This window comes from Hippopotamus amphibius, chromosome 4, assembly GCF_030028045.1.
Source record: "Hippopotamus amphibius kiboko isolate mHipAmp2 chromosome 4, mHipAmp2.hap2, whole genome shotgun sequence".
Lineage (NCBI taxonomy): Eukaryota > Metazoa > Chordata > Mammalia > Artiodactyla > Hippopotamidae > Hippopotamus > Hippopotamus amphibius.
The window spans coordinates 106,812,691-106,838,083 of record NC_080189.1 but is presented as its reverse complement, the minus strand read 5'-3'; the positions used below and the strand labels follow the sequence as shown (position 1 = coordinate 106,838,083).

Sequence of the window (25,393 nt, the reverse complement as noted above, 5' to 3'; positions counted from 1 at the left end):
TATTTTCAGGTATTGCTTCATTGTACATTATGATTTTTAAATTCTATCACTGGAGCTGGAATTAATTCATTATAAGCTATAGACAGGAGAGAGGCTTCAAAATTCAAAAAATATCCTGATTCTGATTTTAAAGTGTTAGTTGAACAAAATATTACATCCCATTTGAACTAACATTAGTAAGCATTGGAAGAGTTATTCAAATATATTGATTTTATCAAACAATAGGAAAAAGACAAAATAATTTTTCAATTTTGCTGATGTTGCATTTCCTCCTCTTATCCTGAGCAACTGCCTCAATTCTCAGCTCCACAGAGTGATGCTGAGATAGCGTTTATGACGTCCACCCCAACAGGACAAGTGTGCCTCAAGCACAGCAGGAATTATGACACAGGGAGGAGGAGGATGCAGGCCCACCAGGACCTGCACCAGCTGTGGTGGCCAAATGCAAATGTGGGTCATCACTGACCACTAACCCTGACTGAAGTCTTGTTTGTCCTCTTTCCAGAAGGGCTGACCCAATGCAACGTGGAAGAAAGAACTGTGAGATGACAACTGGGACCATGGTGGCTTCCCTCAAGGAGACACTGGGAGCTGCAGACGCTGGACCAGCTCCCGGCACCACAAGGACCCAATTCCAGTCTCCACCAGCATCATGACAGGGTGCTGCAGCCAGACCCCAGGCTGCTCTGCAGGGTCCACTCTGCGGCAGGAGGGTTGTCCTCACCTTCTCGAGCTCCAAGCACATGGAAACTTAAGTGTCCCAGGTCTGTTCCCACAACATTATGCTAAGCTATCAGTGCCTTGGGAAAAAGTGCCAGGCTCAGCAAACATTATTTTTGCCAATTTTGATTACTATACCAATTCAAAGTATAGGAGGATTTTCACAATTTCAATAAGTTTAAATAAATTTTAACTTTTCTTTTTGACATCTTAAAGGCAAAATAAAGCAAACAGAACAGAGAAGTAATATGAAGAAATGTTTATCCAACTGTGTTTCATTAATTCATTAACTCAATTTCTAGTCAAAATATTATAGGAGGGGAAAAAAGTGAAAATACATAGGATTCCAGTGCTGTGGGGACGGAGACAAATGACTTGGAACATATCACCCTACTGCCCCTTCAGGTCCACGATCCCGTCAGGTGGGGCTATGACAACGCTGGGATGAAATACTGCAGGGAGACGTCTTCGTCGAGCAAGTCGATATGAACAATCTTGTTCTTTACAATATCTAAAGAGAAAGGAAACCCATTACTGCAGAGGCCCATCCCGCACACACTTTCACCCCTGGACGCTGCAGAAGCTTCTCCCGAGTCTCTCCTGGAGTGTCCAGGCCCCCACAAGGTGACTGGTCTCCGCTGTCCCAGCCAATGCTGAACCAGGGGCCTGGCCCAGGCCAGCTCACCTGCTGCCGAGGAAGAGACCAAGGTCTCTGGGAAAAAGCCCAAAGGGCAGACTTACCAGAAACCACATGTACCCAAGTCAACATCCTTCCAGGAAAAAGCAGCTTCTTGCCAGTGAGTGCCCTACATGTGCTGAGAAGAGCCAAGCACACAGGGCCTTGCTAGAGAGCAGCAGGCGGCCCGCAAGGGCAGGCACCATGCAGCCTAAGGTGAGTGCCAAGGCATGGGGCCTAAGACCAAAGAAGGCAGCCAAGAGCAAGAGGTGTGGCCACCGCATGAAAGCAACCCAGCTGCCAGGACCCCACCCCCGAGGGCAGGAGCTGCAGGGAAGCCATGGGGCAGGCCACACCTGAGGAAAGCTGGCTAAAGCCAGAACAAGCCAGCCAGCAGGAGCAAGGCAGACAAAGAGCACACACCCAGGCTGCCGAGAGACCAATCCCAAGAGAATGGGAGGTCGGGTGGGGACACAGGGCACCAGCAGAAGGACACTCTTCAGGAGACATGCTGGACACACAGAGGTGGCGGTGGAGACTGAGGGCGGTGGGGAGAGCCCCCCAGAGGCAGACAGCAGAGCCAACCACTGTTAAAAATCAGGAGTCGAGAGGAAGCACAGATGACAAGACACAGGACAACTGAAACAAGTCAGGCTCAGACCGAAGAAGGAAAGAAATGCCTTGAGATGGGAACTTAAATCCAAGCCCAATGGTGTCAGAGACTCCACATACATAAGGTTAGAGTAAGACTGGGCCTGGCAGCCCGGCCCACACGCAGCTTCTCTCCCGATGCAGATGCAGACTCACAAGTGACACCAGGCGAGGCAGCCCAGACCCATCTGCCGGGAAAACCCAAACACCCAACCACTCAGAAAAGTGGAATCTAACAGTGACCAAGCTGTTCTCTGCATGTATGAGACCACACGCAATGTCTAAGCCTACAATTGATTAAAGTACTTGAAATATGAAAAACAAATCAAAATGCAAACTTACTGCATGTGGCCTTTGTAGGATTTACTTGTTGTCCAGCAAGGAACTGTAGGAGCTTCCTAATGTCAACGCGCACTTCTGCCATTTGTTCTGAATTTCTATCTTGAGAAGCATTTTCAGAAGCTAAAATGACAGAATATTTTAAGATACAATTAGCTTCAAGTGGAAGAGGGAACCCAGAAATTGCATGATGACCGTTTACATAAATAAATGATTTATATGACCACTCATTTTAGCAGCCTAGAGAAATATGCATGATATAAATGCACTCACTCACTAAGCAAACATTTATTAAGCACTGGCTCTTTAAAATACTATGCTGTGGGAATTCCCTGGCAGTCCAGTGGTTAGGACTCTGCACTTTCACTGCTGAGGGCCTGGGTTCAATCCCTGGTCAGGGAACTAAGATCCCACAAGAATCACAGCCTTAAAAAAAAAAACTATGCTAATGTACAGGGAATCTTCATTTATAGGGACCTGAAATATGACCCAATCTTCTCTTTAAGGTCAAAGAAAACAGTATCTCTTAGAAATGTATACAGGACTTCCTGGGCAGTCCAGTGGTTAGGACTCTGCACTTTCACTGCTGAGGGCCCAGGTTTGATCCCTGGTTGGGGAACTAAGATCCCACAAGCCTCATGGCAAGGCCAAAAAAACCCCCCAAAACAGAAGACCACATAAGCTAAAGCAAGGCCTCTCACTATAACATGAAATGAAAGGGAAGAAAATGTCCTTTCAACTCTGGGAGGTATCAAAGACCCTCTTTGTTATTTACTAAAATAAACAAAATGAGGAACACCAAAACAAGCTACTTCATACAACTGCTATCAAAGCTTTACTCACAAGGGTTTCACTTTGCCCCAGAAGCATGCCCTTCACTATAAAGTAAAATTCCCTTACAATGCTAAGCTATAACATGTCTCTAATAAGCAAACTTGTAGTAATGAGTCTGAAAGTGGCAGGAGGGCTTCCCTGGTGGTGCAGTTGTTAAGAATCCGCCTGCCAATGCAGGGGACACTGGTTCAATCCCACATGGCGCAGAGCAACTAAGCCCGTGTGCCACAACTACTGAGCCTGTGCTCTAGAGCCCTCAAGCCACAACTACTGAGTCCACGTGCCACAAATACTGACGCTCGTGCACCTAGAGCCCATGCTCCACAACAAGAGAAGCCACTGCAGTAAGAAGCCTGTGCACCACAATGAAAAGTAGCCCTCGCTCTTCACAATGAGAGAAAGCCCATGTGCAGCAATGAAGACCCCACGCAGCCAATAAATAAACAAACTTACTTAAAGTGGCAGAAGCCTTATTAGATCTACTTTGGAACACACGGGTGACTAAAACAGTCTTCACAGAGTGAGCACCGTCCGCAGCCCCTCTGCCTCACTCCCTGCTGGAGGCTCCCATGGCCTGCCCACCACCATGAGCTCCACAGCTCCTGAGCCAATCCTCTCAACCACCCTCTCATCCGCTGCTCACTGAACTGACTTCTAGTCCCTTACCACTTTGTATGGGACAAGCAATCTGATGATGTGTGAAAAGCTAATATGTATGTGCTAATATAATTCTGTAAGTACCAAAGAGACTAAAGTAGGAAAAATGGGTGGGACTGAGCACCAAGACAAGACGGTGAAGAAGGACTTGAGCTCACCTCCTCTCACTGAAAACACCAAAATCACAACTAACTCCTGAAAACCCATCAACAGAAAAAGAATAGAACCTAGCCAAAATGATATTCTACATCCAAAGACAAAGTCATAAGATGGTAGGGGGGGCACATTCACAATACAATCAAATCCTATACCAGAGAGGTGGGTGACACACAAACTGGAAAATAACTATATCGCAGAGGTTCTCCCAGAGGAATGAGGGTTCTGAGCCCCACGTAAGGCCCCCCAGCCTGGGGGTCTGGCATCAGGAGGAGGAGCCCCCAGAGCATCTGGCTTTGAAGGCCACCAGGGCTTGAGTGCAGGAGCTCCATGGGACTAGAGGAAACAGACTCTTCTCCAGGAGGGCACACACAAAGTCTCATGTGCACCAGGACCCAGGGAAAAAGCAGTGACTTCATATCAGCCTGGGCCAGACCTACCTGCTGGTCTTGGAGGGTCTGAGGAGGTGGGGAGTGGCTGTGGCTCACTGTGGACAAAAGGACACTGGTGGCAGAGGTACTTGGCGTGAGCTCTCTTGGAGGCAGCCATCTTGACACCAAGACCTGGGCCCACCTAACAGCCTATATGTTCTACTGCTGGGACACCTCAGGACAGAGAGCAACAGGACAGGGGAACAGCCCCACCATCAGCAGACAGGCTTCCTAGTCATTGTAAATCAACAGCCACCTCTAAACACAGCCCATCACAAGTCCCTGCGCACCAGAGGGATGAGACCCAGCTCCACCCACCAGTGGGCAGGCACCAGTCGCCCCCACAAGGCTCTAGATCAGCCTCACCTGCCAGGGGGCAGACACCAGAAGCAAGAGGAACTACAACCCTGCAGCCTCTGAAGTTGCAAACACAAAAAGTTAGACAAAATGAGACAGGACAGAAATATGTTCCAGATGAAGGAACAAGATAAAACCCCAGAAGAACAACTAAGGGAAGTGGAGATAGGCGATCTACCTGAAAAAGAACTCAGAGTAATGATAGTAAAGATGTTTCAAAAACTCTGAAAAAGAATGGCAGCACAGACCAAGAAGAGACAAGAAATGTTTAACAAACAGCTAAAAGATATAAATAACAAACAGAGCTGAACAATTCAATAGCTGAAATGAAACAGCAGAATAAATGAGCCAGAAGAACAGATAAGTGAGCTGGAAGACAGAATGGTGGGAAATCACTGCTGCAGAACAGAAAAAAGAAAAAAAGAACGAAAAGAAATGAGGACAGTTTAAGAGATCTCTGGGACAACATTAAAAATACCAACATTCCCATTATAAGAGTCTCAGAAGGAAGAGAGAGAGAAAGGGACTGAGAAAATATTTGAAGAGATAATAGCTGAAAACTTCCCTGACCTGAGAAAAGAAACAGTCACCCATACAAGTGCAGAGTCCCATACAAGACAAACCCAACTGGGTTTGAGACACATTGTAATCAAACTGACAAAAATAAAAGACAAAGAAAAAATATTAAAAGCAACAGATAACATACAAGGGAATCCCCATAAGGTTATCAGTTTATTTCTCACCAGAAACTGCAGGCCAGAAGGAAATGGTATGATATATTTAAAGTGATGAAAGGGAAAACCTACAACCAAGAACACTCTACCCAGCAAGGTTGTCATTCAGATTCGATGGAGAAATCAAAACCTTTACAGACAAGAAAAAGTTACAAGAATTCAACACCACCAAACCAGCTCTGCAACAAATGCTAAAGGAAGTTCTCTAGGCAGAAAAGAAAAGGCCACAACTAGAAACAAGAAAATTAGGAATGAAAAAGCTCGCTGATAAAGGCAAACATACAGTAAAAGTAGGAAATCATCCACACACAAATATGACATGAAAATCAGCAATCGTGAGAAGATGAGAGTACAATCCTGTATACATATAGCCTACTACATCAAAACCTCATGGGAACTGCAAACCAAAAATCTACGATATACATACAAAAAAGGAATCCAAACACATCACTAAGGATAGTCATCAAATCATACGAGAACAAAAGAGGAAGGGAAGAAAAATGATCTACAAAAACGAATCCAAAACAATTAACAAAATGGCAATAAGAACACACATATTGGTAATTACCTTAAATGTAAATGGATGAAATGCTCCAACCAAAAGACATAGACTGGCTGAATGGATACAAAAGCAAGCAATTAGAGAAAGAAGAACAAACAAAACCCAAAGTTAGTAGAAGGAAAGAAATCATAAAGACCAGAGCAGAAATAAATGAACTAGAGATGAAGAAAACAATAGAAAAGATCAATGAAACTAAAAGCTGGTTCTTTGAGAAGATAAACAAAATTGATAAAGCTTTAGCCAGACTAAAGGAGAGGATCCAAATCAATAAAATTAGAAATGGAAAAGAAGTTACAACTAACACCAAAGAAATACAAAGGATCTTAAGAGACTACTACAAGCAACTATACGCCAATAAAATGGACAACCTAGAAGAAATGGACAAATTCTTAGAAAGGTACAATCTCCCAAGACTGAACCAGGAAGAAATAGAAAATATGAACAGACCAATCACAAGGAATGAAATTAAAACTGTGATTAAAAATCTCCCAACAAACAAAAGTCCAGAACCAGATGGCTTCACAGGCGAGTTCTATTAAACATATAGAGGAGAGTTAACACCTATTCTTCTGAAACTCTTCCAAAAATTTGCAAAGGAAGGAACACTTCCAAGCTCATTCTATGAGGCCACCATTACCCTAATACCAAAACCAGACAAAGATACCACAAAAAAAGAAAACTACAGGCCAACATCACTGATGAACACAGACATAAAAATCCTCAACAAAATACTAGCAAAAAGAATCCAACAACATATTAAAAGGATCATATACTATGATCAAGTGGAATTTATCCCAGGGATGCAAGGATTTTTCAATATCCACAAATCAATCAGTGTGATACACCACATTAACAAATTAAAAAACAAAAAACCATATGATCATCTCAATAGATGCAGAAAAAGCTTTTGACAAAATTCAACACCATTTATGATAAAAACTCTCCAGAAAGTGGGCATAGAGGGAAGCTACTTCAACGTAATAAAGGCCACATATGACAAACCCACAGCTAACGTCATACCCAACAGTGAAAAGCTGACAGCATTTCCTCTAAGATCAGCAACAAGATAAGGATGTCCAACTCGCCACTTTTTTCCAACCAGTTTTGGAAGACTTAGCTACAACAATCAGAGAAGAAAAAGAAATAAAAGGAATCCAAATTGAAAGAGAAGTAAAACTGTCACTGTTTGCAGATGACATAATACTATACATTGAAAATCCTAAAGATGCTACCAGAAAACTACTAGAGCTCATCAATGAATTCAGTAAAGTTGCAGAACACAAGATTAATACACATAAATCTGTTACATTTCTATACACTAACAATGAAAGATTAGAAAGAGAAATTAAGGAAACAATCCCATTTACCACTGCATCAAAAAGAATAAAATACCTAGGAATAAACCTACCTGAGGCAAAAGATCTGTACTCCAAAAACTATAAGACGCTGATGAAAGAAATCAAAGATGACACAAACAGATGGAAAAATATACCATGCTCCTGAATTGGAAGAAATCAACACTGCCGTAATGACTATATTACCCCAAGGCAATCTACAGATTCAATGCAATCCCTCTCAAATTACCAATGACATTTTTCACAGAACTAGACCAAAACATTTTAAATTTTGTATGGAAACAAGACCCCAAACAGCCAAAACAATCTTATGAAAGAAAAAAAGACCTGGAGGAATCAGGCTCCCTGACTTCAGGCTATACTAGAGCTACAGTCATCAAAACAGCATGGTACTGGCACAAAAACAGAAACACAAATTAATGAAAGAGGATGGAAAGCCCAGAAATAAACCCACGTGCCTATGCTCAATTAATCTTTGATAAAGAATCCAAGAATATGCAATGGAGAAAAGACAGTCTCTTCAATAAGTGCTGCTGGGAAAACTGGACAGCTACATGTAAAAGAATGAAATTAGAACATTCTCTAACACCATACACCAAAATAAACTCAAAATGGATTAAAGACCTAATGTAAGGCAGGACACTATAAAATTCTTAGAGAAAAACATAGGCAGAACACTCTTTGACATAAATCACAGCAGTATCTTTGTGTATCTAACCTCCTTGAGCAATGAAAATAAAAACAAAAATAAATAATTAAACTTAAAAGCTTTTGCACAGCAAAGGAATCCATCAAGAAAATGAAAAAATCCACAAAATGGCAGAAAATATTTGCAAAACAATGTAACCAACAAAATACGCAAACAACTCAAGCAGCTCAGTATCCAAAAATAAAAACAATCAAAAAATGGGCAGATGATCTAAAAAGACATTTCTCCAAAGACACACAAATGGCCAAAAAACACATGAAAAGATGCTTAACACTGCTAACTACTAGATAAATGCAAATCAAAACTACAATGAGGTATCACCTCACACATCATCAAAAAGTCTACAATTAAATGCTGGAAAGGATGTGGAGAAAAGGGAACCCTCCTACACTGTTGGTGGTGCAGCCACTATGGAGAACAGTATGGAGGTTCCTCAAAAAACTAAAAACAGAGCTACCATATGACCCAAGAATCTCACTCCTGGGGATATATGTGGAGAAAACCATACTTCAAAAAGATACATGCACCCCAATGTCCATTCCAGCACTATTCACAATAGCCAAGACAGAAACAACCTAAATGTCCATTGACAGAGGAATGAATAAAGAAGTCGTACATACATACAATCTAATATTACTCAGCCATAAAAAGAATGAAATAATGCCACTTACAGCAACACAGATGGACCTAGATTATCATAATAGGTGAAGTAAGTCAGACAAAGCCAAATATCATATGACATCCTTATATGTGGAATCTAAAAAAATGATGCAAATGAACTTATTTATGAAACAGAAACAGATTTCACAGACTTAGAAAACAAACTTACAGTTACCAAATGGAATAGGTGAGAGGGAGGGATAAATTAGGAGTTTGGGATTAATGTATATAAACCACTATATATAAAATAAACAACAAGGACCTACTATATAGTGCAGGGAACTATACTCAACAGCCTGTAATAATCTATAGGGCAAAAGAATCAGAAAAAGTATATATATATACACATATATATATTACTGAGAATAAATATATACATATTACTGAATCACTTTGCCATACACCTGAAACTAACACAACACTGTAAGTCCACTATACTCCAATAATTAAAAAAAAAAAAAAAGAAAAAAAAAGAAAGAAAATTTTACTTGTTCAATACACAAACAAAATAAAGTAGGAGAAAACAAGAAGTGTCATCTACATTTCTGACTCCACCCCAGGTGAGAAACTGCACTCTGAGAGAAGGCACAGGAAGTGAAGAGCTGTAAGGGCTCTTGGAGACTGCTGAGCCCAAGCCCAGGTTTTGTGGATGAGGAACGAGGGAGCCCCAGGGCCCACCCTTCAGCCACTGCGGAGGCACAGCTCCTCACGCCCAGGAGGCTCACCTGCCCACCACACAGCAGTAAAAAGTGATCCAATCCCATTATTTGTTCCCTTCCCAAGCATGAAACCCAGTCACCCAAAGTTCAATTATATTCCACCTAGAGACCTTGGTATGGTATGTCATCTGAAACAATTTATCAAAAGAAAAACATAACCCACCAGGAAACTTACCTAAGGGAGGATTTCCAAGATCTTTAAAATGAGTTGTAACACACACTAGTTCAGTTTCTATTTTCAAGTTCAATTCTCCATTTAGGTTTGCTTCAATAATCTGCAAATTGAGTATTTTACAGTCTTAAGAAAAACGAAAAGGAAAAGAAGAGTGGACATCAGCCTCCAACAAACCAAGTGACAAGGTAGCCCACAAAACCCAGGGCACTCCTGACAGCACCAAGCCCCACATGGCATCAGCAACAGAAAGAAGACCATGCCTGAGAGCCAGGGACTCAGAAATCCCCAGAGAGCAGCCCCTCCACATGCAGAGCGCCATGGGAAGACCTGAAAACAGGTGGGGCTGGGGGACCCTGCAGCAGCTCTGACAACGCAGACATTGTGCAACTCCTGCAAAATGGAGGGAGGAGAACCGCAAGAGGATGTGAAGTTATAAGCTCACCAGCTGCCTTATTTTTATAAATGGACCAAACCATCTACTACAACTGCCAATTCAACATAACCAGAAAGCCTTCAGAATATCAGGAGAACATAACCATTTGCCTAAAAAATAAACTCAGACATTGGGAAGTGAGATTTCCAAATTAAGAAAGGCCCAGAGATGCCGTCAGGTGTCCAGGACTCTAACAAGCTGTGGGGCCCTGTGGCTACTGTGCTTTCTGCACTCAGAGGACAGCTGGGCTTGGTGACCAATCACTGTGGCCCCACCAGCCACAGCTCTCCCCACCCAAACAATGCCTATGACTTCTTCCAGGATCAGAGGGGCTCTTTCCTTTCAAGTTCTGCCCTCCACCAACCAAAAGGGTCTCTAAACTGGACAGACTCTAGAAATGAAGTTCAGAAAAAGATACAGGTACCATGACACACTTAAGATTCTGGTCATCTGCCCAGGGCATGCCGCATTTCGCCTTCTGACGCTGGTATCTGGCCGTCTCTAAAGCCGGCAGGTTTTCAGAAAGCCCATGCGGCAGTGTGCAAGTCAGCATTTTGCTCAACCAGCAATACAAGACTGCCACTGAGCCGCTGCAGATAAAGGTGGCTGTCTCACTGGGAGACATTCCAGAGGTGCAGCAAGAGAAGCAGAGGCCGTGGGACAAGTGGAGGACACCTACTCCGCAGGGCTCAGCTAAATCTTAGACAGATGTACTTCAGAGTGTCACTTAGTATTCCTCATCCTTGTTCCTTAAGATTAGTGAACTCTGAATAGTTTTCATGCTAGTAGCAAAATCAAAAAATGTTTTTAACTTGGGTGAGCTCTCATTTCTAAGGCTTTGACCCTACATAGAAAACAGCCTCCAAATTTCCTTGTTGCATCATCTAGTAAACGTACCTCTGAATGGGAAGAATTCATCGTGACCTTATTCTTTCACTACCTGGAAATACATGGTGATGTTTCTAAGCCCACTCTATTATCCAGAAACAATACTTGACTGAGGTAAAATATGTAAAACAATCCTTGTGCTTACTGGGGCTCTACAGCTAGCACATAAGTTTCAAGTAAGCACACACTCAGTACCTACCTGGTAAATTCTCAATGCTTTTGAAAAGCAAGTTTTATATAAAGATTTATTCAAGAACGCAGGTTGCAATGTCCTGGATTCACTCCAGACTTAAACACTCTCTTATGCTTTCTTCAAATTCTTGAAGTCTGAGCAATCCAACATTAGATCCACTCTCCGACCACACCCAGTGCCTGGTGCAGGCAGCATTCGAAACTTACTAAAGGAATTCACGAATGACTCTGTCAACACTGGTCACCCGAGTTTCTTTTGTGTTATCCAGAATGTTACCCACATCAACATAACTCTGCTTCTTAAGGACCTTAAGATCTTACTTCTTTCTGTGATTTCCCTAATGATAATTACCTACCATTTATGGAATAATGACTAAACGCACTGGGAACCTAACATAAATTATCTCAATTTACAAAAAGTAACAGAGCCCCTGTGACAGCTACGCTGTCATCCCCGTGCTGGATAACATCCAGTACCAGGGTGCACCATCCAGTGGGGGGCCGGGGGGGGGGGTCCCAGGACTCAGCTCCTGTGAGGCTGCGACACGTGTAAGGAATAACAGAGCACTGCTCCGGCCACAGAGCATGGCTGAGCCACGTGTCCACCACAGCACCAGCATCCCTGCACACTCATCAGAAACTCAGCCCAGACCTACCGCAGACCTCCTGAACCACAGAACCTGCGTTTTGTTTGAAGGAGGGATCCCAATGCCTTAAAACCTGATGAGACTCCTGGTAGTCCACACTCCTGAGTCACACACAACCTGCGCCCACCAACCACGTTAAGGTAAGGATGGCATCTCAACAAGGGCCGCTGAGGCCTCTGATGGGACAGGGGTATTTTTAATGTGTTGAGTCCCACTTATTTCCTTAGTCCTCTCGCCTGTAATCTTCAGACACAGAATTCTGGTTACTTAAGTAGATCTCATCCTGCATTTGGCTACCCCAACTTTCCATGTGCTTGATAACTTTCCACTTAGTATTACAGAGTGCAGCAGCTGCTCCACAAAATCCTTATTTGTTTTTAAACACTCCAGGGAAGAGAAAAACACCTCTGATGATTTTATCTAAGCTACTTTGCTGACTCATTTCCACTGGACCAAAAGAACAAACAATCAGATTCTTGAATTAATTGCCCTGCCTCTTCTCTCCTGGGCCTCTTGAACCTCTCTGGAGGTCCCTAGGGTATCCTCAGAGGAAGCTTCCAGCCTGACAACTGAATCAACATCAAGGCAGGCACAGGAGAACACTGCTTCATCTGAAGCTGTAAAGTAAAGTGAAATCGACAAAGATTAAGTGATGAAAGAAAATCACTCTCAAGTGAGCACAACTGCAGAGATAAAACAGCCCATGAATGTCTTCTAGGCTTCACAGAACTTCTGTAATTCCAAAGATCTCTTAAAGCTAAATTTCATTCCAGGTCCGTGCTCGAACACCTATTACCCGCCTACTAAGTGGCAACCTCACCATGGGTGGCTGTTACGCAGAGATGGTAAGGACAATTTCCCTTTTCAGGAAGCTGCCAGTTCAGGAGGGGTTCCCAGATGCCAGCAGGTAACTTAGCATGTAGCGCTGAACAGAGCAGCTCAGCAGAGGAGCAGCTAATAGCCAGGGAGTGGCAGGTCTGGGAATTTCGATGATCAGGTAGAAGGGCTAAGTGCTTTCCAGGGGACAACAGGAGAAAAGCAGCCAGCTGTGAATGTCAGAGATGGGGCCTGGGAATAACTGGCGTTGCGGGGATAGATAAGAGTTTAGAGGGGTCCTGCAGGGAGGGGGCAGCTGTGGGGCAGGTAACCAGCCTACAGACACCAAAGAGCAAGTTTCACCAGGTGTACAGGGGTTTCTATAATGAAACATCCCAGGATATAATCAAATGCATTCTGGGGGTGAGAGAAGAACTCAGGAGAACCCCCAGAGTGAAGGAGGAGGGCCCACACAATTCTCTGTCACTGTCACACACAGAGTTTCATGACAGCGGCAGTAAACCTTCACAGAAGTAAACAGGGAAGTAAATGTGACCCTCAACCTGACCTAAGAGCTGCTTACAGGAAGAGGGGTGTGTCCAGGGGGATCTCTGTTCCAGGCTCACAGAGATATCTGGCCAGCAGAGAGGACACTCAACTCATTGCCAGCACCAGGAATCATAAGAAAATATGTACATTATCAGATAAAATATGTAATACGCTGTCCAAAACATATGGCAAGAAAGCCAGAACTGCTGAAAATATTCTTATCATACTACAAATACAAATATGAGGGACTAGGGCAAATACGAGTGAGGAGAGTTGAGAAGACCTATAGCAGGTTTCTATGGCAGGCTCTCAACAGCAGGCCAGGCCCCCAGAGCCAGGGGGTGAGGGATGCCCCACGTGGACATCACGTGGCGAATGGGAGGGCACCAAGCCTCCACCAGACGGCACTCCTCCCAGGACATGCAGCCAAAACCACACACTTGGGAGCTCTTTTCCAAGAAGTTAGGACTTACGAGGTGATTGCTGATGTTTTTCATCTTCTCCACAACGCTCTTCATAGTCTTCAAGACTGGTAAATAAATACTAACCTATAAAGCAAATGAGAAAAATCAGTAGTATTAAGACATTAACATAACATAGTCTAGTACTGACAAGTGCTCACTACGTGTTTGGAATATGAATATGCTTAAAAGCTTTGGACTCTTGTTTTTAAATTGCCTGATTAAAGTATTTTTTTAAATATAACAATAATTCTACAACTTCACTAACACATGCCTGCCTCCAGTAACCTTAGTGACCATGTCCCTGTGGGCATCCCCTGGTTCCAAGACTGCAGGCCTGCAGCCGAGATGCCCCTGGACACGCCCAAAGGGAATAAGACTCAGCACCGGCGGAGGCCGTCCTCCAAGGGGTTCACAGCCAGACTCGCGGTCCAACTCCTAGTTTGTGCAGAAACACTGGGGGCCAGTCCCTGCAGCAGTGTCCAGACTGGGTTACAACAGTGCTGGGTACGAGGCTGGCTTCTTCCCAGCAGAGATATCTTCTAGTAAAAGCCAAGTAAATATTCCATTTGCTGTATTTTCATGGTCTCTTCTTCAATAAGTCATGAGCAAGAGGCAAAGGACCCTTTGGCATCATCTTTATTTCCAGTGGCTCTGGGACTCCTGTCAGGAGAACTAAAGCAGCTTCTCCTTCTGGCCCTTACACACATCCTGGACATTACCCCTTATGAGACAAAGGAAGAAACTATGTTCTGTGAAACCCAAGCTGGTGCCTAGCGCCATTACTCCTCACGGATGCGATGATCCTGCAAAGTACTTTAGTTTTACTTAAGTGCCATTAGTGGGCCAAGACTTTCTCTCTCCTAACTGTAAAGGTGTGGTGTTTCTATTATATAAAAACCATTTTAAGATGTTTTATGTAAACAACTAAAGGTAAACATTGCAATTTTTTTTTCCCTGGAATATCCTTTAAAAATGATTATCTCTTTTCAGGCACTACACAACTTTTGAATAAAACCTACGGCAAGACTTTAAAGTCAGAGAATTCAAATCACACCATTTAATATGTGGTGAGTGACAGGACGCCAGGCACCACTCACGTCAGCGTCTGGGACTGTCGGTTCTTGTAAGTCCTTCCACAGTTTTCTAGGAATAACCTTTACAGGGATGTCATGTGTCACAATGCGACTACTGCTTAACACCGATAACTGCCAAAAGAAGAATTAAAAATTATTTGTATCATGTCAATACTTGGGGAAAAAAAATTGAAAGACAAAAAAAGTTGATACCAAATCTAAGTGGAATGTTCTCAATTCACTCATCAAAGTCCACTCAACCAATATTTACGGTGTGCCTGTCCAGCCTGGGTTCACTAGGAGCTGGAAAGTGTGGAGAAAGTGAACAAGACAAGGTTCCCTCTGCTCCAGAGGTGCAGGTGGGTGAGGAAGGAAACACAAACTGTACAAGCTGCATGCAGTACCTATCATCACCACCAATGTGCAGAAAGCAAAACAGCGACCAGGTGAGTGTGTGAGGAGGGTCTTAAGACTGGGAGGTCAGGAAAAGCTTCTCTGAGAGGGCACGCTTCAGATCAGACCAGAACAAGGATAAGCTGCCAGTCCCGGGAAAATGGGGACGGGGGGACAGTGTTCTCCCGGGCAGGGGGGACAGCACGCGTAAAGTCGTGAGGCAGAAGCTGACTTGCTATGTGGAAGGGACCAAGAGACTGTCTGTGTGCACAGGACACTCGGTGTGCTGCTGGAAGGATAAAACTAGACTTGTCTACATGCAGGGGCTCCCTGAGACTCCACAGACCAAAATACTCTGCACTTTAAGAGAGAAAAGCATTATACGTTACTCTCTTACTTTTCCTTAAGTAACTTTAGAACCAGACCACATTTACATTGTGAGGTGAAATACAGATTAGCTCTGAGAACTGCCTGACTGCAAAGAGGTGAGGAAACGGAAGGAAGGCTGAGGAAGAGAGTGATCAAGGTGGCCGAGGAGTAGGACAAGGAACACACCTCCTCCCACAAATACACCAAAAATACATCTACACGTGGAACGATTCTCACAGAACATCTACTGAAGCCTGGCAGAAGACCTCAGACTTCAGAAAGGGCAAGAAAATCTGCACATAACTGGGTAGGACAAAAGGGAAAAAAAGAGAGAAAGGAGTTGGATGGAGCCTGCACTCCAGGGAGGCAGCTGTAAAGGAGGAAAGGTTCCTGCACCCTGGGTGTCTCCTCAGGGGCAGGGAGACCAGCCTGGACAGAGGGGGAGCTGGAGAGCCTTGGTGGAGAACCCAGCAACCAGGTTATAGATGGCAGAATGGAGACAGACCTGCACAGACAGGCACTGCCACCGTCCTGCACACCCCAGCCTGAGATACATGTCTGACGGTGTGGGCAGGGCTAGGTGCTGAAGCTCAGGCTTCGGAGCTCAGACCCGGGGAGAGGACTAGGCTGGGCTGCCGAAGACAGCCTGAAGGGGCTGGAGTGCAGTGCAGCAACAACCCAGGGTGAAGCTGGGCCAGCCAGAGAGGTGAGGTGCCAATGTTGGAGGATATGTGAAGGGAGGGGCGAGACCACCATGGGAGCTTCTTTCCACGTGCACACGCGCTCTCAGGCAACAACACGGCCTGTACGAGCTCCTGGGGTGGGGGTGAGGCACTGCTGCCGCTGAGAGCTCCGGGAGTGGCAACAGCCGCCGCTGCCGCCATTGCAGGCTCTGGGAATACACATGAGCTACTGTCATGGGCTCTGGGTGGGCAGGTGCCTGCTGCTGCCACTGCTGGAGCTCCAAGAAGGGACGCCAGCTGCCATCACTGTCACAGGCTCCAGAACGTGCACACCACTGCATCTGCACACTCCCTATCAAGGAGATAATTAATGGCCAGCACACACTGGGGAGAGGCATAGGCATCCACACGAAAAGCAGCCCTCAAACCAAATACATTAAACCCACACAAGCTACACAGGGATACTCCCGTATATAAACAGCCTTCTAAGATCACAGTAGGTCATTATTTCTCCTAAACTCAGAGTAAGAGAAATATAAGTAAAATGAAGAAGCAAAGGAGCCATTCCCAGTTAAAAGACCAAGAGAGAATTCCCCAGGGCTTCGCTGGTGGTGCAGTGGTTAAGAATGCACCTGCCAGTGCAGGGGATATGGGTTTGAGCCCTGGTCCGAGAAGATCCCACATGCTGAGGAAGAACTAAGCCCATGTGCCACAACTACTGAGCCTGCGCTCTAGAGCCCATGAGCCACAACTACTGAAGCCTGCACACCTAGAGCCTGTGGTCTGCAACAAGAGGAGCCACCACAATGAGGAGCCCGCACACAACAAAGAGGAGCCCGCACACTACAACAAAGAGTAGCCCCCACTCACCACAACTAGAGAAAGGCCATGTGCAGCAATGAAGACCCAATACAGCCAAAAATAAATAAGTAAATAAATAAATAAATAAATAAATAAAATGTTAAAAAAAAAAAAAAAAAGACGAAGACTCCAAGCTTCCACTGCAGGGGGCACAGGTTCAATCCCTAGTCTGGGAACTAACACCCCAAATGCCACACGGTGCAGCCAAAAAAAAACTAAAGAGATCCCCTTCAGGGCAAAAGACACATACAGATTGAAAGAAGGAATGGAAAAAGATGTTTCACAGAAACAGAATTGACAAGAAAGTGGCAGTCACACTATTCATATCAGACAAAAACAGACTTTAAAACAAAGGCCATAAAGGTTAAATAAGGACAATGCATAATGATAAAAAGATAAATACAAGAGGAGGATTTTACACTTGTCAATATATATACTAATATCAGACCACCCAAATACATAAAACAAATACTAGCAGACATAAAGGGAGACACTGACGGGAATACAGTAATAGTAGGAGACTTTAACACTCCACTTGTATCAATGGACAGATCTTTGAGATGGAAAATCAATAAAGCAACAGAGATCCTAAATGATACAATAGAACAGTTAGACTTAATTGTTATTTTCGGGACATTACATAAAATAAAAGAATACACATTCTTTTCAAGTGCACATGGAACATTCTCTAGGACTGACCACATACTTAGGGCAGAAAATAAACCTCAACAAATTTAAGAGTATATAGACATTATTTCTTACATTTTTTTCTGACCACAATGGCATGAAAATAGAAATCAACCACAGCAAAAGAAATGAGAAAAAAACAATTACATGGAGACTAAACAACATGCTACTAAAAATCCAATGGGTCAAGGAAATCGAGAAGGAAATTTAAAAATACCTTGTGACAAATGACAATGAAAACACAACCATACAAAATCTACAGGATGCAGCAAAAGCAGTTCTTAGAGGAAAGTTCACAGTGAAACAGGCCGTCCTCAAAAAACAAGAAAAATGTCAAATAAACAAGCTAACCTACCACCTAAAAGAATCAAAAAAAGAACAAAACCTAAAGTCAGCAGAAGGAAGGAAATAATAAAGATCAGAGGGGAAATAAATAAAACAGAGATTTAAAAAATAATAGAAAAAAAAACAATAAAGCCAAGAGCTAGTTCTTGGAAAGGGTAAACAAAATTGACAAACCTCTAGCCAGGCTCACTAAGAAGAAAAAAAAGAGAAACCAAACAAAATAAGAAATGAAAAAGGCGAACTATCAATCGATACCGCAGAAATACCAAAAACCATGAGAGAATGCTGAGAACGATTATATTCGAACAAATTGGACAACTAGAGGAAACAGACAAGTTTTGAGAAACACACAGCCCACCAAAACTGAATCAAGAAGAAATCAATAATTTGAACAGATTCATCACTGGAAGTAAAATAGAATCTGTAATAAAAAAAATTCCCTACAAACAAAAGTCAAGGACCAGATGGCTTCACAAGCAAATTCTACGAAACATACAAAGAAGAACTTTTGCAGATCCTTCTCAAACTCTTCCAAATGACTGAAAAGGAGGGAACACTCCCAAAAACATTCTATCAAGCTGCCATTGACCTGACATCAAAAGCAGACAGATATCAGCAAAAAAGAAAATTAAAGGCCAATATCTTTGATGAATATAGATGCAAAAATTCTCAACAAAATATTAGCAAACCAAATCCAACAATATGTAAAACAAACCAGACACCATGACCAAGTGGGATTCATCCCAAGTTAACAAGGATGGTTCAACATTCAAATCAATGTTATATACCACACTGACAAAAGAAAAGACTGGGATTTCCCTGGCAGTGCAGTGGTTAAGACTCCATGCTTCCAATGTTTGGGGGCATGGGTTTGATCCCTGGTCAGGGAACTAACATACTGCATAACCATGCAGTATGAGCCAAAAAATAAAAAATAAAAAAAAATTTAAAAAGAACAAAAGAAAAGACAAAAACCACATGATCACCTCAATGGATGCAGAAAAAGCATTTGACAGAATTTAACATCCATTCATGATAAAAACTCTTACCAAAGTGGGTATAGAGGGAACATATCTCAACATAATACAAGCTTTTTTATGACAAATCCATAGTCAATACAATAACAATGAAAAGCTGAAAGCCTATGCTAAAATCTGGAAAAATACAAGGATGCCCACTCTCACTACTTCTATTCAACATATTACTGGAAGTGTTAGCCACAGCAATCAAATAAGAAAAAGAAATAAAAGGCATCCAAATTGGAAGGGAAACAGCAAAACTCATTATATGTAGATGACATGATACACATATAGAAAATCCTAAAGACTCTACACAGAAACCACCAGAACTGATAAATGAATTCAGCAAGGTAGCAGAATACAAGATTAACATACAGAAATCTGTTGCATTTCTTGAGAGGTCCTGAGTGGCGCAGTGGGTAAGAATCTGCCTGCCAGTGCAGGGGACATGAATTCGATCCCTGCTCCAGGAAGATACCACATGCCGCGGAGCAACTAAGCCCATGTGCCACAACTATTGAGCCTGCACTCTAGAGCCCGTGAGCTACAATTATTGAGCCCATGTGCTGCAACTACTGAAGCCCACGTGCCTAGAGCCTGTGCCCTGCAATAACAGAGGCTAGAGCAATGAGAAGCCCGCGCACCACAATGAAGAGTAGTCCCCACTCGCCGCAACCAGAGAAAATCCGCGTGCAGCAACGAAGACCTGACACAGCCAATAAAATAAACTAATTAATTAAAAAAAAGAAATCTGTTGCATTTCTTTACACTAACAATGAAATGTTGGAAAGAGAAAGTAAAAAAAAAAAAAAAACCTTTTAAAATCACATCCAAAAAAAAAAAACCAATAAAATACTTAGGAATAAATGTAACTAAGGAGGTGAAAGATTATATGCTGAGAACTATAAAACATTAATAAAGGAAATTAAAGATGATTCAAAGAAATGGAAAGACATGCTCTTGGATTGGAAGAATTAATACTATTAAAATGGCCGTACTACCCAAAGCAATCTATAGACAATGCAATCCCTATCAAACCACCCATGACATTTCACAGAACTAGAACAAATAACCCTAAAATTTATATGGAACCACAGAAGACTCAGAACTGTCAAAGCAGTCCTGAGGAAGAAGAATAAAGCAGCAGGCATAACAACCCTCCCAGACTTCAGACAATACCACAAAGCCACAGTAATCAAAATGGCATGGTATTGACACAAAAACAGCCATATGGATCAATGGAACAGAACAGAGAGCCCAGAAATAAACCCACACACCTACAGTCAATTAATCTTTGTGACAAAGGAGGCAAGAATATACAACGGGAAAAAGAAAGTTACTTCAGCAAGTGGTGCTGGGAAACTTGGACAGCTGCATGTAAATCAATGAAGGTAGAACACACCCTCACAGCATACACAAAAATAAACTCAAAATGGTTTAAAGACTTAAACATAAGACATGACACCATAAAATTCCTAGAAAAGAGCATAAGCAAAACATTCTGACATAAATCATAGCAATGTTTTCTTAGGTCAGTCTCCCAAGGCAATAGAAATAAAAAGAAAAATAAACAAAAGGATGGGACCTAATTAAACTTACAAGCGTTTGCACAGCAAAGGAAATCATAAACAAAATGAAAAGACAAAAAAAAGAGAACCCACAGAATGGGAGAAAATATATGCACACAATGTGACCAACAAGAGATTAATTTTCAAAATATACTACAATCAGGTACCTCACTGTAGTGAGGTACACCAGTCAGAATGGCCATCATTGAAAAGTCTACAAATAAATGCTGGAGAGGGTGTGGAGAAAAGGGAACCTTTCTATACTATTGGTGGGATTGTAAGTCAGTGCAGCCACTATGGAAAACAGTATGGAAGTTCCTCAAAAACTAGAGTTGCCATATGATCTAGTAATCCTACTCCTGGGCGTGTACCCAGAGAAAACAATAATTCAAAAAATATATGCACCCCAATGTTCATACAATACTATTTACAATAGCCAAGACACGGAAACAACCTAAATGTCCACTGACAGATGAATGGATAAAGAAGATATGGTACATAAATACAATGTTATCATAGCCATAAAAAGAGAACGAAATAATGTCACTGCAGCAACATGAATGGACCTAGAGATTATCATACTAAGTGAATGAAATCAGAAAAAGGAAGACAAATACCATATGATATCACTTACATGTGAAATCTAAAATGTGACACGAATGAACCTATCTTCAAAACAGAAACAGACTCACAGACACAGAGAACAGGCTTGTGGTTGCCAAGGGTAAGAGTGGCTGGGGGAGGGATGGAGTGGGAGGTTGCAGTTAGTAGATGCAAACTATTACATATAGAATGGATAAACAACAAGGTCCTACTGTATTGCACAGGGAACCATATTCAATATCCTGAGATAAACCATAATGAAAAAGAATATTTAAAAATAAGAATGCATATATAACGGAGTCACTTTGCTGTATGGCAGAAATTAACACAACATTGTAAATCAATGATACTTCAATTAAAAAAAAAAGCTGAGGAATCCTCTTCTATAAACAGCATTAAACTGAATACAACACTCACACAAAAAATAAAGTACACGAAACACATAAAGAAGGAGAGGTGCCAGGATGAGGGAAGGCTAGGGAGGAGGCAGCACTGGTGCTGGGCGCTAAAGGAAGACAACTTCAAAGAGTGAGAAGGAGAGAGACTCCAAGTATCACCAAGCCTGGGAGCTGGGAAAGACTGGGACACACCTGGGGAAGTACTCAGAGGGCAGGTGCTTGCAACTTGGCTCTAAGATGGGTTGGGCCACAGGTGAAGGGCTTCGGACAGCAAGTTAGAAAAGTCAATTTCATTCTGTGAGCAGTGAGAGCCTGTGGGGTACCTGTGTTCTGAAGAGAGCTGTGCATTGGAGTCATCTGGTAGTAGCATGGAAGAAAGATGTATTCCTCGAGAACTAGAGGTCATTTAAAAGTGTTAGCAGCAGAAGCGTGGGAGAAGGGAGGAACACACAAACACTTCAAAGGTGAAAATGGAGAGAAACCATGGTTCTAGACTAAGTGACAAAACCAGTAAAAGAAATGGAGATGCTGGAATATGCAGATATGGGAAGAAAGATGCAGAAGTATTATTTCGTAGAAAAAGTGGCATACTTATTGAATATTATGGGATCACAGTGCTATTTACATATGAGGAGGACCTGACTCCAATGGAAAACAAATATTGACGTGCAGATCTTTCATTTTAATAAAACCAATTAGCTTCCCACATACTGTTAGAAAGCCTAGGCTTATAACTACTGATTCCTTCTGGGAAGTTTCAGAAACGCTCCCTTCCTACTCACCAGCTCTATAGAAACTGTGAGGCAGGGTAAGTGTTTATTCGTCAGCTTAATTTTCAAGGCTCTTGAATTCTGGGCAGTTTTCAAGGCTCGAGATAAATTTTCCGATGCTAGCTCTAAATAAATCTCATTGTTTTCTGCGGAGACTCCTTCCATTTGAAATTCGCTGAAGAAGTTCTCCTGAGAGAAGAAAAAGCAGGAACATCTGTGCACTTTCCAGCGGCACTGGGGCGGGGGGCGGGGGTTAGTTGCAGGCCCCTCCACTCACCTGTTCCAGTTCACACCACAGGCTCACCCCTCCATTGGCCACCTTATCAGAGAGGACGAAGTTCAGCTTATCCGGGCTGATGCGCAGAGTGCAGGTTTTGGCGAGCTTGGCTATCATGTTACTGACTCCTATAGCGAAGGGTTCAAGTAAGGAATTACTAGCAAGCACGCCAAGGATCCCAGACGCCAACTTAGCTCGCAGAACTCCAGTTCGGCACGGTGAGCTTCCCGGTGGGAAAATCACGTTTACACTGGTACCCACCGGGAAACCTTTAACGCCGCTGAGGTCACGCCAGCCTCCAACAGCCCTGCGCGGTTCGCATCACCAGCCATCAGGGCTGGAATAAGGAAACCGAGACTCGGACGTTAACTGGCGCCTACTGGCCGCGTTCATCCCTCTCACGTCCAGTCAGGACCACCGGGTGCTGCAGGGGTCGCGGCAGGGGCGGGGAACCAACAGGGCCGGGCTGTGAAGGGTGGTCTGCGCCAGATAAAGATGTCTGTGCAGCCTGCGGCCGGGTTAAGAAAAGCCACGCGACAGGAATCAACTTTCAGGGACAACCCTAGGCACCGCCCATCCTCCCGCGGCGCGCCAAGCCACCGCGCCTCCATCTTCCTCGCTGGGCCCAAGCCGCACGCACTACCCCTTCCTGGCCTCCCGCCCTCCCCTTTGCCCTCCTCCCCGCCGCCCGGAATCGACGCGGCCCCCACTCACGCGTGAAGTTGTTCAAACAGGCAGCATCCACGAGCTTAGCCCGAAACTTCATGGCGAGACGCGGCCCGTTCCAGGCGCCCCTCAGCAGCGGACTCTAGCGAGTCCCACCTTAAGGGGCCCGCCGGAAACGCCGCCGCGGGCCCGCGTTCCGGCCGGCTCGGCCGGAGGCGAGCCAGCGGACGGGAGGAGGACTTTCCGGTCGCGCCCCTGGAGTGACGCGACCCCTGCCGGAAGTAACGCTGTCCTCCGCCCGCAGGTACCGGAAGTGGTTCTGAGGGTTCGCAGTTTGAGCCTTGCGTTAATTATTTCCAGTTATGTTTTAGAACATCAGAAATAAAATCAGCCCCTTATTTATAAAGTATTAAGTAAAGTTTCCGCTTAAATATACACCTTTCTGGGGTAGGGGAGCTTTAGAACCTCCTACAGTCAGACGTTCACACTGGTACCTCAGCAGTGCAGCACCACGTTGGATGATGCTTTGAAAATGGTTTCAAATTTGAACATAAACTGTGCAAAGCACAGGATTTTAAAGAACGCTGATGTCAGGTGGTAATTCTGTAGTTTTATCTCAAGATGAACTTCACCAGAGCCTGTTAAAATCTCATAGCATAAATGATACAAATGATGTAGTAGAATTTTGAAAAACAAAACTGTCTCCAACTTGATTTTTCAGAGACAAGATTGTCCGTGTTAAGAATGTTTTATTTTTAATGTGCTTTGCAAATAGAAACCTACAACCTTGTTTTTACCTTGACATATAGAATCACAATATGAAAAATAGTAATAACAGGTTATTCTAAATGTGCAAAATACAAAAATTACAAGAAGATCTGCCTAATTTAAGACTATAACATGAAGGTACTCTCCAATCTACATTGTTAACAAGTGTTTGTCACATTTTATTTTTTTATTAACAAAACATGCTTTTTATTACTTCATAAGTTAATTTTAAAATAGATAAATCATTAAATGAGGTGGTTGCTATGGAGGTTATGAATATGATTAAATACTAAGTAAGCTTTGTAAACAATGTTTTATAACATATTGATATTTACTTCAAATCACTTAATTTTTTGCCATAAAAACGATTTTTTTAGGCATAACATAGTGGTGTTGGGTGTTGTGGGGGAAATTGTTTAAGTATGGATGACTGAGTTGTTTTGTTCAAGAGGAAAAAAATTAAAGCTCTTTGGTAATTTTAACCAAAAATTAAAAAATATATTTTTTAACTTCCTAAGAAAATATGTGATTATACATTCTGCACAGAGGCCCCAACAATATAGGAAATTTTGACTCAACAAATATAAAATTAAGCTGCAATGATCTTTTCTTGAAAGATAATAGGAATCTTATGTTTTCTTGCAGTTTTCTTGAATAGGTTTGGCAAATTAATAATTCAGGCTAAGCCTGTCATCAGGACCCAAGTGCTGTTGTTACTTGCTTCCCATTCTTGAAAGAGTAGCAAAGATTGGTGGTCCAGAAACTAGATAATAATCTTCAGTACAGGGAAAATTGGCAAGTTTAAAGCATTTGAAATGATTAGAAATGTATTTGGATCAATTTTACCAAAGTAAATTAATTCATGTTTTGATATCTCTCTAATTATAGATATTAGTTGATAATCAATACTTACTTAATGACCTGAGTTGAATTTCATTGCACTACTGAGTCCATGTCTTGCTTCGGTCTTTTGGAACTTTTTGCTGTGGTTTGCCCTGTGACATACCATCTCTCAGAGAGGCATGTCATCCTGGATCTGTTTTATTTATGAAGTTCATAATCCATGTGATAACATGATTATAAATCAATAAAAATGGACTTTTTGCATGATTCTTAGGAAAATAATTCAATAATTTTCAGTATTGAGAATTAAATATATTGACACTACTTCCCTACATTTCTTACAAAC

The 25,393-nt window shown here is 42.8% G+C and overlaps 1 protein-coding gene across 3 annotated transcripts; it reads right to left on the bottom strand.

Annotated features, from left to right (window-relative positions):
- Positions 1 to 388: 388 nt before the first annotated feature.
- On the bottom strand, positions 389 to 23,678 carry HUS1 (HUS1 checkpoint clamp component). 3 transcript variants are annotated; one of them, XM_057731322.1, is made up of 9 exons: positions 23,485 to 23,593; positions 23,032 to 23,278; positions 22,771 to 22,898; positions 22,506 to 22,682; positions 14,822 to 14,929; positions 13,734 to 13,808; positions 9,736 to 9,835; positions 2,390 to 2,509; positions 389 to 1,231 (listed from the first exon to the last, which is right to left on the bottom strand). In XM_057731322.1, the coding sequence occupies exons 3-9, from the start codon at positions 22,885 to 22,887 to the stop codon at positions 1,149 to 1,151; spliced, it is 780 nt and encodes a 259-aa protein (XP_057587305.1). In that variant the 5' UTR covers positions 22,888 to 22,898; positions 23,032 to 23,278; positions 23,485 to 23,593; the 3' UTR covers positions 389 to 1,148. The 3 variants fall into 3 exon arrangements, with proteins under 3 accessions (XP_057587305.1, XP_057587303.1, XP_057587304.1); XM_057731320.1 differs by lacking the exon at positions 23,032 to 23,278 and having other exon boundaries at positions 23,485 to 23,678; XM_057731321.1 differs by lacking the exons at positions 13,734 to 13,808; positions 23,032 to 23,278 and having other exon boundaries at positions 9,736 to 9,858; positions 14,779 to 14,929; positions 23,485 to 23,678.
- Between the last annotated feature and the right edge of the window lie 1,715 nt (positions 23,679 to 25,393).

Excerpts from the sequence above, each read along its gene's own strand:
- HUS1 (XM_057731320.1), bottom strand. The coding sequence starts at position 23,536 with ATGAAGTTTCGGGCTAAGCTCGTGGATGCTGCCTGTTTGAACAACTTC. Across the intron at positions 13,809-14,821 it reads CGACAGTCCCAGACGCTGAC|GTTAGTATTTATTTACCAGT; the intron begins GTGAGTGGTGCC and ends TTTGCTTTATAG. Across the intron at positions 1,232-2,389 it reads TCCTACAAAGGCCACATGCA|ATATTGTAAAGAACAAGATT; the intron begins GTAAGTTTGCAT and ends CTTTCTCTTTAG.